The sequence below is a fragment of the Mycena indigotica genome (assembly GCF_014461135.1).
Source record: "Mycena indigotica strain 171206Taipei chromosome Unknown Mind.scaff0003, whole genome shotgun sequence".
Lineage (NCBI taxonomy): Eukaryota > Fungi > Basidiomycota > Agaricomycetes > Agaricales > Mycenaceae > Mycena > Mycena indigotica.
The window spans coordinates 4711549-4725476 of record NW_023503002.1 but is presented as its reverse complement, the minus strand read 5'-3'; the positions used below and the strand labels follow the sequence as shown (position 1 = coordinate 4725476).

At 51.5% G+C, this 13928-nt stretch overlaps 2 protein-coding genes across 2 annotated transcripts; one reads left to right on the top strand and one right to left on the bottom strand.

Moving 5' to 3' along the window:
* Positions 1 to 406: 406 nt before the first annotated feature.
* On the top strand, positions 407 to 2315 carry MIND_00394100 (uncharacterized protein; the record flags this gene model as incomplete). Its single annotated transcript, XM_037360770.1, has 3 exons — positions 407 to 923; positions 974 to 1419; positions 1467 to 2315. The coding sequence occupies exons 1-3, from the start codon at positions 518 to 520 to the stop codon at positions 2313 to 2315; spliced, it is 1701 nt and encodes a 566-aa protein (XP_037223655.1). The 5' UTR covers positions 407 to 517.
* A 6208-nt stretch (positions 2316 to 8523) lies between these two features.
* MIND_00394000 (uncharacterized protein) lies at positions 8524 to 10726 on the bottom strand (the record flags this gene model as incomplete). The annotated part of the gene is made up of 5 exons (XM_037360769.1): positions 8524 to 8707; positions 8762 to 9743; positions 9791 to 10115; positions 10165 to 10349; positions 10390 to 10726. The coding sequence occupies 5 exons, from the start codon at positions 10724 to 10726 to the stop codon at positions 8524 to 8526; spliced, it is 2013 nt and encodes a 670-aa protein (XP_037223654.1).
* Positions 10727 to 13928: the final 3202 nt, after the last annotated feature.

The following is a 13928-nucleotide window of genomic DNA, read 5'->3' as shown; positions in this document are numbered from 1 at the left end:
GCAAGGTGGGCAGACGAGGGGCAGTGGGCCAGGTCCCAACCACAGAGGGACGGGAACGCGCCTGCTGTGCGGCCGACGTCGGGCGATCGCCGTTTCACGATCAACATGGCTTCCGATCATAGGCCGTCGAAGCGCCGGCACAGCCCCCGGGCGCTCGTCCGTATAGGGCGGGTACAGGTCGTCTGCTAGGTGAGTGGTGAGAGAAATTAGAACACAGCTCTGGCTGAGTGTGGCGCTCAAGTACATAGCTCTAGAGCCAGGCTCGCCGCCCGGGGACGCCTGACGGTGGCGGTTGGCTGTATCTGGCAGGCTGACAGGCGTCACGTTACGTTACGTGATGGGCCTGGCCTAGCCTACGCGTCATCGCTAGGCTAAGCGCCCAGCGCCCGATCGGCGTCTTCCTTCCTTTCCCTCCCACCACCACCACCACCACCACCAGCAGCGCCCGTCCGCGCCAGCTAACGCTAAGGAAAAGGACAAGGACAAAAGACAGGTCACAGCAGAAGCGGATGCGCCGATGGCCGCGCTGTTCCTGCACAACTCGCTGTGGGTGCCGGACCCCGAGAGCCCGCCGCCGTCCGTGCAGCATACACACATCCCCTCCAGCGACTACGGGCCCAGGCACAGCCAGAGTCTGAGTCATGGCCGGACGACGAGCGCGTCGACGCTCGCGGGCTTCTCGGAGGCTTCGCACCCGACACAGCCGCTGCTCCGCCCGGCGTCGTCGGCGGACGTGGCGTACCTCGACCTGCTTGCGCGGCAGCCACGACACCCGAGTGTCCGGGGTGCAGGACCGCCGCCGGGGCTGAGCTTCGACGGGGACCCGATGACGGGGCGCGAGCGGAAGGAGATGGCGGAGCGCGGGATCCGGCGGCGGTTGAAGAGGGAGAAGAGGGCGGTCGTTGGGGCGGAGGGCGTCCTGGGTGCGTGGGCTTTATTCTGCTTATCGCCGCACTGCTGATGGGCGGGCTAGGCGTGTGGACGGTGTACTGTACCACACGATACTTCGTCGCCTACGGGCACATCCCCGCCGCTTCCCCCGCGGCAGAAGGCGCCGCCCTAGCCCTGGCCGCGGTTAGTTTAGCGGCGCTGGCGCTCCTGCTTGCCACCGCGCTCCTTCCGCTCATCGAGACGCATCTCCTCGGGCGGCGCACCCCCACCGTCCCCACCGTCCGCGCCGTCCGCCGCGGCCTGCGCTACTTCGCCGCGGCCCTGCTCCTCGCGCCCGCCGTGGCCAACCTCGTCCTCGCCCTCGTCTGGCGGCGCGCCGGCAGCGCCTCGCTCGCGCTCTCTGTCCGCTGCAAGCTCGATGTGGACGTCGTGTGGTCCGTCCAAGAGAGGAAGGAGTGTGCGCCGCCGCCGTGGGTGCACTGGCTGATACTCGCGCTGCTGCGGCTGGTGTTGACGCTCATCGTCCTGGTGCGCTCAACATCTTTTCCCCCCCGCCGTTCGCTGATGGCGCTTAGATCGTATACGTCGTCGCACTGACGGCGTACTCCCACACCCGCCGGCCCTCCGCCGAGTCGAGCGCGGCCTCGCACCGCTCGCTTCCCTCTGCCTCGTCCACGCTGCGGAACGGGCCTGGTCCACCGCTGACGCCGGCGCCGGAACGCCGTTCCCTCCGGCGCACAAGGGATCGGTCACAATCTCAGTCGAATAGCCAAACCCGCTCCCGCTCCCGCTCACGCTCGCGCCACCACGGCTCCACACTCACCACGATCTCCTACTCGTCGTCCTCCGCGTCGTCGTCGTCGTCCGGCTCGGATGGCGAGGACGAATTCGACCCGTACGCCGACCTGCCCCCAGCGCCAGACCGCGAGCTGACCAGCTTCGTCGACCGCTTCCGCAGCCTCGTGTCGCAGGTCGGAAGGGACACCGCCGCGGGGTCCGTGCTCCCGCCCGCATCCTCCGCCTCTGCTTTTTCTGCCTCGTACGCCCCCCGCCTTCCCAGCCGGCCCCAGCGCCCGTGCACAGCCGGCGCCGGACCGCGTGCTGATCCTGAACGCGTACGTGCGCCGCATGCCCACGATCGAGAGCCTCGGCTCGCGCGAGGTGGGCAGCAGCGCGCCGGGGACGCCGACGGCGAGCGCCTCCCTCGCCAGCTGGAGCGAGCACGGACACTTTGGGGGGAGGAGGCCGAGTCTGAGCATGAGCTTTGGCTCGCGCCCGGGGAGCGCGCCGGGGACGCCGGTGACGCGGCCGGCGGGGCTGGGGCTGCCGCTGGCTATGACGCCGGGGCCGGCGGGGGCAGAGCGGGAGGGGGAGCGGGAGAGTCCGACGCTGAGGCGCGGGTCGACGACGAGCAGCAACGCTAGCACGGCCACGGGGAGCAGCTCGTTCTTCAGCGCGGGCACCGGGTCCGGTGTTGGTGGGGGGATGTCGATTGTGGGCGAGGCGATCGTCGAGGAACCGGCGGAGATGCCGGTGGCGGCCGCGGGGGCGGTGGGGACGGTTAGGCCGCTGCCGCGCCCGCCACTGGGGCGGGCGTCGACTGCGTGAGTGGTGAGTGTTTCCGCTCTGTTTTATAAATGTCGCCTTTTCTTTCGATTTGCCTGATTACGGTAGATATTAGACTCCACTGGCACCATATCGTCCTACGCGTATCGTTGTCCTATCTGCTTTGTACTGTACCCACTACCTATATCGCTGTGCGCGGACTGGACATTATGTTATATATACTACTAGGCGATGTACGTGTGTACACTGTAGAACACTTGAAGCCGCGGCTAATTTATCGGGGAGCGACTCGGAATGTCTTTGCCTATAGGTAATAGTGAAGACAAGGTAAGTAAGTATCGGTATACTATGATGGCAAGTACTTCTGCCCCGTACTTCCGCGCAAAAAGGAATGCCGCGGATTTTCATAGAACATGAGTCGAACGCCCGTGCGAAGGGATAGCGGGGGCGGCCCTCGTTTATTTCGGCTGGCGAAAACGGTGCAGACGACGTTATGAAGAGGAGCGAAGGGAATACGGACTGCCGCAGACGTGTACAGGGTGTCCTCGCACCTTCTGGCTTGGAGAAACTGGCGCCGGACCTTGCTGGGAGCAAAGTCCCTCTTCAAGTTCCAGCGACTGGCAAAAGATAGGCCAAAGATCGATAACTCATGTGTCAAACCCGGGCGACGGGACTGCCTACTCGTTAACGCATCACTTAAACGTTAACGGCGAGGTATGGGTATCACGCTTAAGCGCCATCCATTTTCAGGGCTAGTTCATTCGGCAAGTGAGTTGTTACACACTCCTTAGCGGATTCCGACTTCCATGGCCACCGTCCTGCTGTCTAGATGAACTAACACCTTTTGTGGTGTCTGATGAGCGTGAATTCCGGCACCTTAACCTCGCGTTCGGTTCATCCCGCATCGCCAGTTCTGCTTACCAAAAATGGCCCACTAGAAACTCTCTGCCGCCACCACGACCGGCAGCGGACGGGCTGCTGAATGCCTGTGGCTTGGCTTCCTGCCTCGGGAGTCGGCGGCTGTGGACCGTGCCAGTCAGTAGATAAATCCTACAAGGATTGTTAAGCCAACAGGCATGATGATGGTAAATCAGGTTTAACCTGTTCAAGTTAAACAAGGTTAAACACAGTGCTGAACAACCGAAGTGGGACCACAAAAGTGACACCACTGGGAGTCGAACCCACAACCATCAACCAAACACATACTATGAACCACAAGTCCAAGAAGATATAAAAGTTATACAATGTGCACCACCTATCAGCTGACTACGTAGGATGTTTATTAACTTTAAAATCGCACTACATAGCATTTTCTTTGACAGCTATGTCATTTAACCACAAATAAAACTAATTAGCAAGCACTTTGCTGTCTTACTGCTGGGTTATGATACTTGCTACAACTGATAACTACTTATTTACTGCTGTAGTAAAAAAGTCATCCTCTTTTGCTCTCTTGGCTTGGACCCATTGAACCAAATTAGCATCTTCCTGAAGCAGATCATCATGTCCAGCCTTTTTGATATACACCTCTGTATCCTGGGCCATCTGTTGGTACATAGCAGCTTTCTGTTTTGCATATGCACAGTGTCCAGGATATGTTACGGACTTGGCTAATTGCATCCAAGTGTCCTCCATTTTCAAAAAGCTCCGGCGGACACGAAGAAGTTCTGCTATTTTTTGTTCAACTTGTTCCCTCCACCGAAGCATTTCTGCCTCAGCTCTAAACCATTGAACACGATCCCCTAAATAAATATTTAAGTATTTCTTATCTAAAAACAAATAATTGAATAGATACCTTCCTGTGACCATTCCTCAAGTTCAGTGTCTGACATTTTTGTTAATTTTCCCAACTGCCAGATCCATCCATTAGGACGTTCATCTTTTGAGGCTGAGTTCTTTTTTCCAGTTTCTCCCTCATCATTGGCTATTGTATGCTTTCTGGGCCCTGTACATTAGGTTAAACTTTAAGAAAAAGCTCTTATAATCCTTACCAGTTTTTCTCTTGTCCATTTGTGTTCCACTTCTGGTTGTGGAAAAATCTGTTACAGTTGATGTACCTGAAAAATATTAAGTTGATTTTAGTTGAAATATAAAATACTGACTAGCAGCTGGCTCTACATCCATTTCAATATCCTCTTCTGGTACTTGTTTAGCTAATGCAGTCCATAGTGCCCCATCTAAACGCTTGGAATCTCCAAGTCGCCGCTTATCCATAATTGGCTTCATGTAAAGATCATCATCAGTAAGGACTGGAAATGTGCTAGATCCACAGAGAATAATTTGAGCATTGCGTGCTGCAGTTAAGGAGGCTTTGTGGCGCTCTCTCCTCTTCAAGGCTTCCCTAACCTGATTAAGTGATCGTGTATTTTGCTTTTGTCCACGATCATTTTTTGATTTGTCTGCACGAAGTGCATTAACAGCTTTCACATTGTTTTGCAGTGCCCTCAGAGCATCAAATCCTTGACCTTCTCTCGAGATAGACTCTTCAGCAGCTAAATCATCCAGGTCTAATTACAGTCTCTGTGCTGCTGTTGTGAATGAAGATGGCAGGAAAAGCTTCTCTTGTTGAATGGGAGGGGAGACCAGTGCCTGAGTAGCCACAAAATTTCCAATCATTGGCATGATATCCTTCTGCAGTTTACGCCATGCCTGCAACCGTGTTTGAAGCTTGTTAGTCCTGCTTGCAATTTCCTTTTGTCTTGCTACAAGATCATGCTCTTCTTTATCCAGAATCAAGGCTATTAGTTCACGCCTAAATAGTTAAACCAATAAATATTTATAACTTTTTTTTAAACATATACTTACTGTAACTCCTCAATTTTCAAGCCTTCATCCATGAAGTTTGCAACCTTTCCTTTGGCAATTGTTGACCGTGCAAAGTTATTATCATCCTTGATTAATTTTTGGAAGATAGCCTGCTGGGATGGCACTAAAACACATATTATTAGGATAATGAGAGAGATAAACAACATACCTTTTGTTGAGTTGTGTCTATACACACTTTGGAGATCCTTTCCATCTAAAGTAGATGTGCGAGGAATTAGTTGCCATTTTGCAACCTGTTCTTTGAATGAAGCACTGAGCCCAATGAGATGTGCTCGTTTCTGCTCATAATTGGTCTTGGCTAGGCTAAGGTCTTCTGCCAGAGTTGATGCTGAAATTCCAAAATCAGTAAAGACTGACAAAAAGTTGGCAAGCCTATCTAGTATCATAGTTTTTTTCCAGTTCCAGTCTCCATGATGGTTGATCAGTGTGTCCTGCCTATGGCCTAGGTTCATTTGTCTTGTGTGGGCACCAACCTGATTTGCTTCAGGCCAGTAATGCTCTGCTGATTCTCCATGGAAATGCCCTACATTATCCATGTATGCAGTACCATATAAGTAGGTGCAGGACTCTTGATGACCCTGGACATGAAGTGCAGGAACCCCCCAGCGTATGCAATCTACTAGATACAGTAGATGTGGAAAATTCTGTTTAAAGCGATCATGGAGATATATCCGATATTCACAGGCAACATCATAAGTGACCACTTGGTCTATGTCTTCTATCTCCAATTTCAAGATGACCTTGAATTCATTGTGATTGCTAGAGCACCATTGTTCAAGTGCCTTAGCCAAAGCTTTATCAGTATTTCCATATCTGTTAATATGAATTAATACTCTAAGACAACAGATTTCATCTACCTTTCTCCATTATGCAGATCCACTGTAGTTAGGATGAAAACATGACTGCATTGACAATTGACAGTGCCTGTGACAGCCATGTTTTTAAATTTCTTTTTGTCTTGCTTATTCACTGCTGAAAGATAATTGCAATTTGATTTCTGTTAGGAGTTATTTTCTCTGTTGAAGTATTATGTGATTTCTTACCTCCTTGGTCAAAGGAATCTTACTGAGATATTCCTTATATTCTGATTCCAAAGGAAAATATGCAGCTCCTGCACACAAGGAGACATCATCTGGATCTGTGTTTTTGTTGAACTGATTGCACTGGAAGTTACCATCCAGAGTTCTTTGGATCTGATTAAGATGACTGTGATTGCTAAGAATATTTTGCAGCTATAACTATGCCTTACCTTAGATTTGCAGGGGTTGAAGTGACATTTGGGTCAGGATTGAAACCTGGCTGAGGACAGGCAGGGCACCATACTAGTAAATTTCCTGCAGGACGGAATGGAAGGATGGAATCAATTCCATGACTTTGACCAGAGCGCTTTTGAAGTGTGAGGTAGTTGAAAATCCTAACAACACGTAGAAAGGCAGCATAGGGATTCTATAACACTCTTAGCAAAACAAAACTTATAGATAATTATAAACTTACAGGAACATCAGCTGTGAATGAGTTATCTGACAGACGACGAATTGCCTTTAGATAATCATATGCTGATTTTTTAGATTCAAAGTTATGTAGCTGAAACTGTTTCAGAGTTGTTATGGTGAAAGCTGTAGTTGGTTCCCGTGTAGTAGCTGGGAAGAGTCCATGCCGTAGAAGTTGTTGAAGTTTATTTGGAGGTTGCTCTTGACAACCACAAAAAGCAACTCTTGTAGAATGCACTCCATTTGAGTCAACAACTGTAAAAAGACGCTCTCCTGTAGGAGCTACACAGCTGCCAGATTTGTGACCTAGTTGTAATACAAATCCTAGCTTTGAAATGTCATGCCTGACAAAGAAGCCCTGTTGCTCATCCCAGACCTCAGCCCAGTGAAAAGGATTATTGTGATGGGCAGCAACAAAGCACTTGCTGCATGTAATTTTGTATCCTATACAGTCATGGCACTGTACAGTGCATGATGAGTTTGGTTGCCCACAGGCACATGGGTTCCCTGATTCTGTATCTGCTTCTTGCTCCAGTAGTAATCTAGTAATCTGTTCAAAGTGCTCTTCAAAATCCTGTAGTAGCTGTGCACGCTATTATTGTTTGATTTTAGTAAATATATATATATCCTAGTGAGAAACTCAACCCTTTTGGGGGCTTGATTGGGCTCATCAGCTGGTTCTTCTTCCTCTGGGTTTCCCATTTCAATGTCTTCTGGTGGTAGAGATGGCTGGATTGCCTCTGATCTTGAAGAACTTGCTGCTGGAGTTGATATGCTGGATATTGTGGTTCTTGATTCAGTTTGACTTGTAGTTGTGAACTGTATGGTGCGGGAGCCTGGCAAACGAAATGTTGTAACATTATCCCCCAGATCGGCAATATCGTCTCGCCAGGTAAGGCCAGCTGGCGCAATATCACCATTTGCGTGGTAAACAACATCTGGGAGTGCGTTGCGTGTGAGCACGGGAGAGGCGGCAATATAATCACTGCAATCATCCTCCGTGGCGCAAGCGGGAAGCGCTGGAGATGATGCCAGCCGCTGGAGATCACGCCCCTGGTCTCGCTCGTAATCGGGCTCTACTTTCGCCAGCGGTGGTGCAACTTCATCGGCATTGCGGTTGAGCCGGCGTGTCCGCCTACTCGGCCCCTTGCTACCGACTGATGGTATTTCCACCAATGCTTGGCCTGCTGTCGATACTCCGTTGTTGATGCTCGCATCTGAGGATGCAATCAGACCCAAGAAGGAATAAAGCTGAGAAAATAGCTCACCGCCGTGTCCCGTTGACGATCATCTGCAAAAATCCTGGGGACAGTAGCTACATGCCAGGACAATATTGCCAGTGTAGACTGATATAGCCCGCGTAGATCGACGTTGATGAAATATAGCCACCATTGCATCATTGCCTTATATAGCAACCATTCAATGCAATTGCGTGCACTATATTGACTCTCCAGCTCAATGGTGCTTGCGATTACTCACAGAGGAATGTGTATTGGTACTATAGATAGGAATACTCGGTAGCCTAGTAGGTAAATTACTTGTCTTCAAGTTGTCCGTTTGGGCTTCCCTGTGTAGTGTATACCAACTTTCATTACTTCAAGCAACTAATTTTTGTCGTGTAAAAGTATCATAATGTATGTATGGGTTAATATAGAATGTTGTAGCTTTGTCAAGGACATTGAAAGCGGTCCATTTTGGGTCACGGACACGTCGCATTTGGCCCATTAGATGACAGGACCGCACAATGCGGTCAACGGAGATAACTGCGGTGTTCGGGAGGTGGTTCTGTGTCGATAGACGAGTCGTGTACATGCCCGAGACAGGGTCGGGCCCATTGAGAGGCGTGTACCATTCGATGAATGCGAGCGGGTGGGAGTATGTGCCGAGATGTGGGGGAAGACGAAATATGAGACGTATTCGCGCCGGCTGAAGCCCTGGAACTGGTCAGCATCAAGCCAAACGGTGAAAAAAAAAGGGAAAACACAGACCTGCGAGACCCGAGGATGGACGATATTCGGGCGGGGTTGGCAATGACAAGAGCGGTATCAAAGGATGCAGGAGCACCCTCCTTCCTGCCAACATTGGGTGCGGCTGGTACTGCACGAATTCGTAGAGCACGTTGCTTGGGACTCAGATAGCGATTACGTGGGAGGGAGATCTTGATCTGGTGAAAGATATCGTAGAAGTCGAAAGAGCTGGGTAGGAGAGGAAGGGAAAGGAAGTTTTGACGCAGGAAGGCGGTCAAGACAGCAACGAAGTCGGATATACCATATTCTGCCTCGAGTCTAGCGACTGTACGATGTGGGGCTGGAGGGGACTTGGCGATGGCATAGGTGGTGGTTGGACGAGAGCCAGATGTGATTTGCCCAACCATCTCAGGTTCATTGCTGGTAAGTCGAGCGTCTTCATCGATACTGTCAGCCGTCGGAAGAGGGGCTTTTGAACTGGCAGCCTGGGGCGGTAATTCGTGGGAGTCATACCAGAGGATGAAACGTGAGCGGAGGGCAATGGCCTCTCGACGCTGAAGCCACACAGTCATCTGCTCCGTGTAGTCCTTTCCATTTGATGCGTTGTATGCATTTTTTGCGAAATCAATGTGAAGTCGTTCAGGAGATTCAGTATTGAAGCCGTCGCAGCTTCCTAGCCGACGAATAGCTTCCACGTAATGCTGCATCGAGTGAATTTTTGGGATATTGAAGTGGTCGCGAATGCCGTGGTCAATGATGACTTGCTTGTGAGAATGGAATATGTCGAGGGCATGCTGGAGAGCATCAAGAGTCCGTTTGGTGTGAGATTGGAGTGAGGCATAGTAGATGAAGTCGACAAGCGATTTGACGACTGTGAGAACCGGAGCCTCGACAGCTCCGGTCATAACTCCCACTAGCACTCGCTCCATCTCCTTGTATTCCTTCCCCATCCACTGCGACACGCCAGAGATTCCCTTCTTAAAGCGACGCAAGCCGGCAAACGCTCCTGGTCTATTCAGCTACCTGCAAACTCTCGAAAAGATGGCCCACAAACCTGAAGATTATACCATTCGTCAGCCGTCCACGATTCATCAATAACACGATCATCCTCGCTGGCTGGGTTGGTCGAATAGACTCTTTCTGGTGCGTATGCCGTGTGATTTTTGAGTGCTGGATTGCCAATAATCTCGCGAATACAGTCCACTGGATTCCGAATCCACAGCTCTGCCTCCTCTTTCATCTTCTCGCCATTCTCGTCGACACGGTCACCCGTAATAGTAACAACATGACAAGTCCAGTCGGGGCCGGTGGGAAGACTGTCGACCTTCTGCAAGAAGGAGCGGTTGTTGTGGAAGGAAAACTTCTGTTTCTGTGTCTGAAGAGAGGTAAGTTTCGCTGGAATGTATAGTGGCTTAAAAACTCACACTCTTTAGATTCATGAATTCGTCTGTCGCTGTCTGGTTTACTCGCCGCGTCAACCACTCCGCCAGCTCCCATTCTTCATCGTCTACAAACGGGGAATACTTGGACTCTCCTCGGTGCTTGAGCTTATCTCGAAGACGCTCAAACGCTGTTTGTTCCTGTCGCAGCGGGCTGGCCCGCGACACCACTCTTTCCTGTCACTGGGTCGATGAATGGTAGGACAAAACGTTTGAGGTTCTCGGGGTCATCTTGATCCATGACCTCTTCGACGGAGGCATGCTGGGGTCGTGGGATGGGCTGGGCAGGAATGGGGGTAGGACTGCGAAGGGGAAGTGGGAAGTGGTCAGCCATATCGGCCGGGTTATCGAGGTTTGGCGGCATGGGTGGAGTCAGACCATCTTCTGTCTCGTCCACCGCCATTACGGGCTCAGCAACCCGCTGACGGCGGCCGCGAATCTTTGCCGCCTCAGCCTTACGACATTCTGCGGACAGCGCAACATGGTGGGCTACACCAGAGAAGCTTTTCAGCAGGCGCTTGCAGTAAGGGCAACGGTGAGGGGCCATTCTGAGAGCAAGAGGGGATCAAAATGCTGATTACTTCCCCCTTTCGTAGACCCTGAAACATGCGGTGCCCGATCGTCGAAGAGGGCATGACTTGCAAAGGCGCGTTTGTTGATCAACAAACGCGCCTCTTGCTCTCAACAACCATGTATAAACAACAACAAACCGACGCGTCACTATAAAAGCGCGGGACACGCTGTACGTTTACCCCAATACACCCTTGACGCATTTCTGTTAACTTTCATGGCTAGAAACACCAGCTCCAACACTATCTCCTCTTCTGGCCCTCGTGGCCGCGCCTCTACTCAAAGTCTCCCAGCGGCCAATGTAGCCATCGCCCGACCTCAGCGTGGTTAGTCTTTTGTCTGGTTTCCCTCCTCGCTCTGATATTGTGCTTGCAGCCGCTGCCAAGAACAACAAGTACCTCAATGGCCAGCATGAAAGTGACCACGACGAAGACTACCACTCCACCCACGTTACGGAAGACGATGAAGATGATGAAGGCACTATCTCGCTCCCTCGAGAACGGCGTGTTAGCGAGAAGCAGCAGCAACTCAGTGCGCCACCATCGTTACCTTCCTTCTTGTCCTCACTAACAGTGCTCAGTCAACAATGCAGATTCTGCAGCTGCTCAACGACAGGCTCGTCTTGATCGTGCTGCTCGCAAGGCTGCTGGCGAACCTGCAGAAGATTCTCGTGGACCTATCGACGACAATTTTGTGGGCATTCTCATTACTCCTGTTTGGACTACCAAGCTGACAAATTCCAGCTGTCGAACCACATCGTACCTTCGAAACCCAAGACCCTAACGACTCTTGCTCAACGCAATGGGCGTGTTCCTCCTACCTCACTCACCACTGCAATTCCTAGTGCGCGTCTGATTCCCCCTGACAACGCGCATCACGGTCATGTTGCTACGGGACTTGGTCCAGACCACGACAGCGCTCGCAAGCAAACCCAGCGTAGCTCTCCCCACAGTAACCCTCCTGCTCGCCATCTTCACCCTGCTGCTCAACGTGTACCCACCAACGAGCAACACTTCTCTGGCGGTGGCAATGGCTACGTCACCAATGACGACAGGCTCCACATGCCATATCGTGACGACTCCGACCTCTCGTTTGACCACCACCAGCAGGGTTTCTCCACCAACGATGACCCGCTTGACTTGGGTTATGTATCAGGCTTGCCAGACTTCCGCCGTCAGGAGCCACTGTCGTCGAGCCGGCTTGGCTTTGACGCCGCTCGCTCGCCGCCTTCATTTGGTGGTCAGCATCTATCTGGCGGGTCTCTAGAGCACTCGCTGCAGCCGCAGTCCCAGTATCGTATAGAGTCATCACCCTCACAGCCCTCGGTATGTTTTCTGTTCCTCTATCTTTGTGATTGAATAACCAAGGCGTCTTGCAGGTTGTTAGGAGCCCATACACAGGCGAACCCATTGGTCCAATGACGCTCAATCTTCGCCTTGGCGAAAGCCATGTCAACAACCTGCCTCACTCTCCCATTCCCACTCGGAAACGTGCCTACACCCAATTCGACCCCGAACTTGATGGAGACCTCGAAAGCGAGCTCCATTCCCTCCCCGAGGCACGCTTAACGGCCTCTGGTCATCGCGCCAAACACGCAATCAAGGACTCACCACCAACCAAACATGAATATCTCAAGCATATCATCGCTGGCCTCCGCATCGAAGCAAGTGTCGAGAATGTCTTTGTGGATAGGGTAGCAGCGTTGGAATGGATTGAAAAGTTGACTGCCAAGGCAGAGGAGGAATTGGGTGGTACTGTGATAATTACACAGCAGGAGACGAAACTGGTACACCGTTTATCTTCCCTTGCCATGGTATTCATTCATTTACAGCTTCTCAATCGCCTCTCCCATCTTCGCGGCGAAGCCAAGACCAAGATTTCGCCCATTGTCGCAACTGCATGCTTCCAATCCGGTCATAACCCAATCACTATCAAAGCCAACAACACTCAAGCCCATACACTCAAGTCTTCCAACGGGTTCATCTTCAAGGTACTTTTGTATTCTGTGTACGACCATTGACTAATTGTTTCTAGGACCCTATCAACAAGACTGGCATGTACCAGACTGACTTACTCCAAAAGGCGGCCAACGAACTCTGGTTTGCTAATCGACGAGACGAAGGGCCAAGTTTCCCAGACCGCTTCAGTCCCCTGCCCATCCCTGCGATGGCTTTTCTTCTAACTGTGGTATGTTGTCCCCAGCGATAAGTATATCCGAGCTAACTCATATGGCTAGATTGAGAACTGTATAGACGAATGGCTTACAGGAACCCAAACCCCCATCCCCTTCACCGCCAATGACTATCGCACCGTGTATCAAGGCCACATCATGTCACTCAAGAAGTTCGAGCAGCACACCGCCCAATATGGCATCCTCGACAACATCCGCCGCGGTTTGTACGATAACGGCCGGTATGTCTTCCTTTTCTGACTGGATTTATCTGACAGTTTCCCCAGATACCATTCGGGTGCGAACCCTATTGCCTCTTCGGTCGTCTCTCAGATTGATGATGCTGATATTATGGCGGCTATTCAAGAGTACCAGCACGGGCAGAGCGGGATAGTCGGCCAAGGCCCGAGCAGTGGCTAGATATTACTGGATTGTTTATTGTTCTCTTTTTGATTTATTTATTCTGTTTTATTCCTTACTTGGACTGTCTATAACTTGAGCTTATATCTATCCGAGCACTATTGTACAATGTTGTCTACGGCGCAATTGATCTACATTGAGATATATTGATTGATATTTGATCACCGTTGCTTGCGATTGCACTCTATAGCCTTGGCCGACAGCAACACGGGAAGTATTCTGGGGGGTTGGCAACGAGGCTACGCGAGCTATCCTGGTACTATATCCCGACATTGGTAACCAAATTTTTCCAGATGATCTGGCAGGATTGAATGCCTTAATTGCATGGATGGTGTCGACCAATTCGCGAATGCGTCGGTTGACTAGGTAGAGAGTTGGGACTACACGATCAACGGAGCGCAAGCGTGTTTCAGCCGTGTGAGAGGCGTCTGTACACTGAATCGCGAACGTCAATTAGAGCACAAATATGCATACTAGTAGCGCCACTTACAATGACGAATGTGCCGCCGACGCTCGCCCCGGGTAGTTTTGCCCACACTACGGAATGGAGTCCCGAGCCGATGGCCTTCCTTAACACACGCCTCAGCTG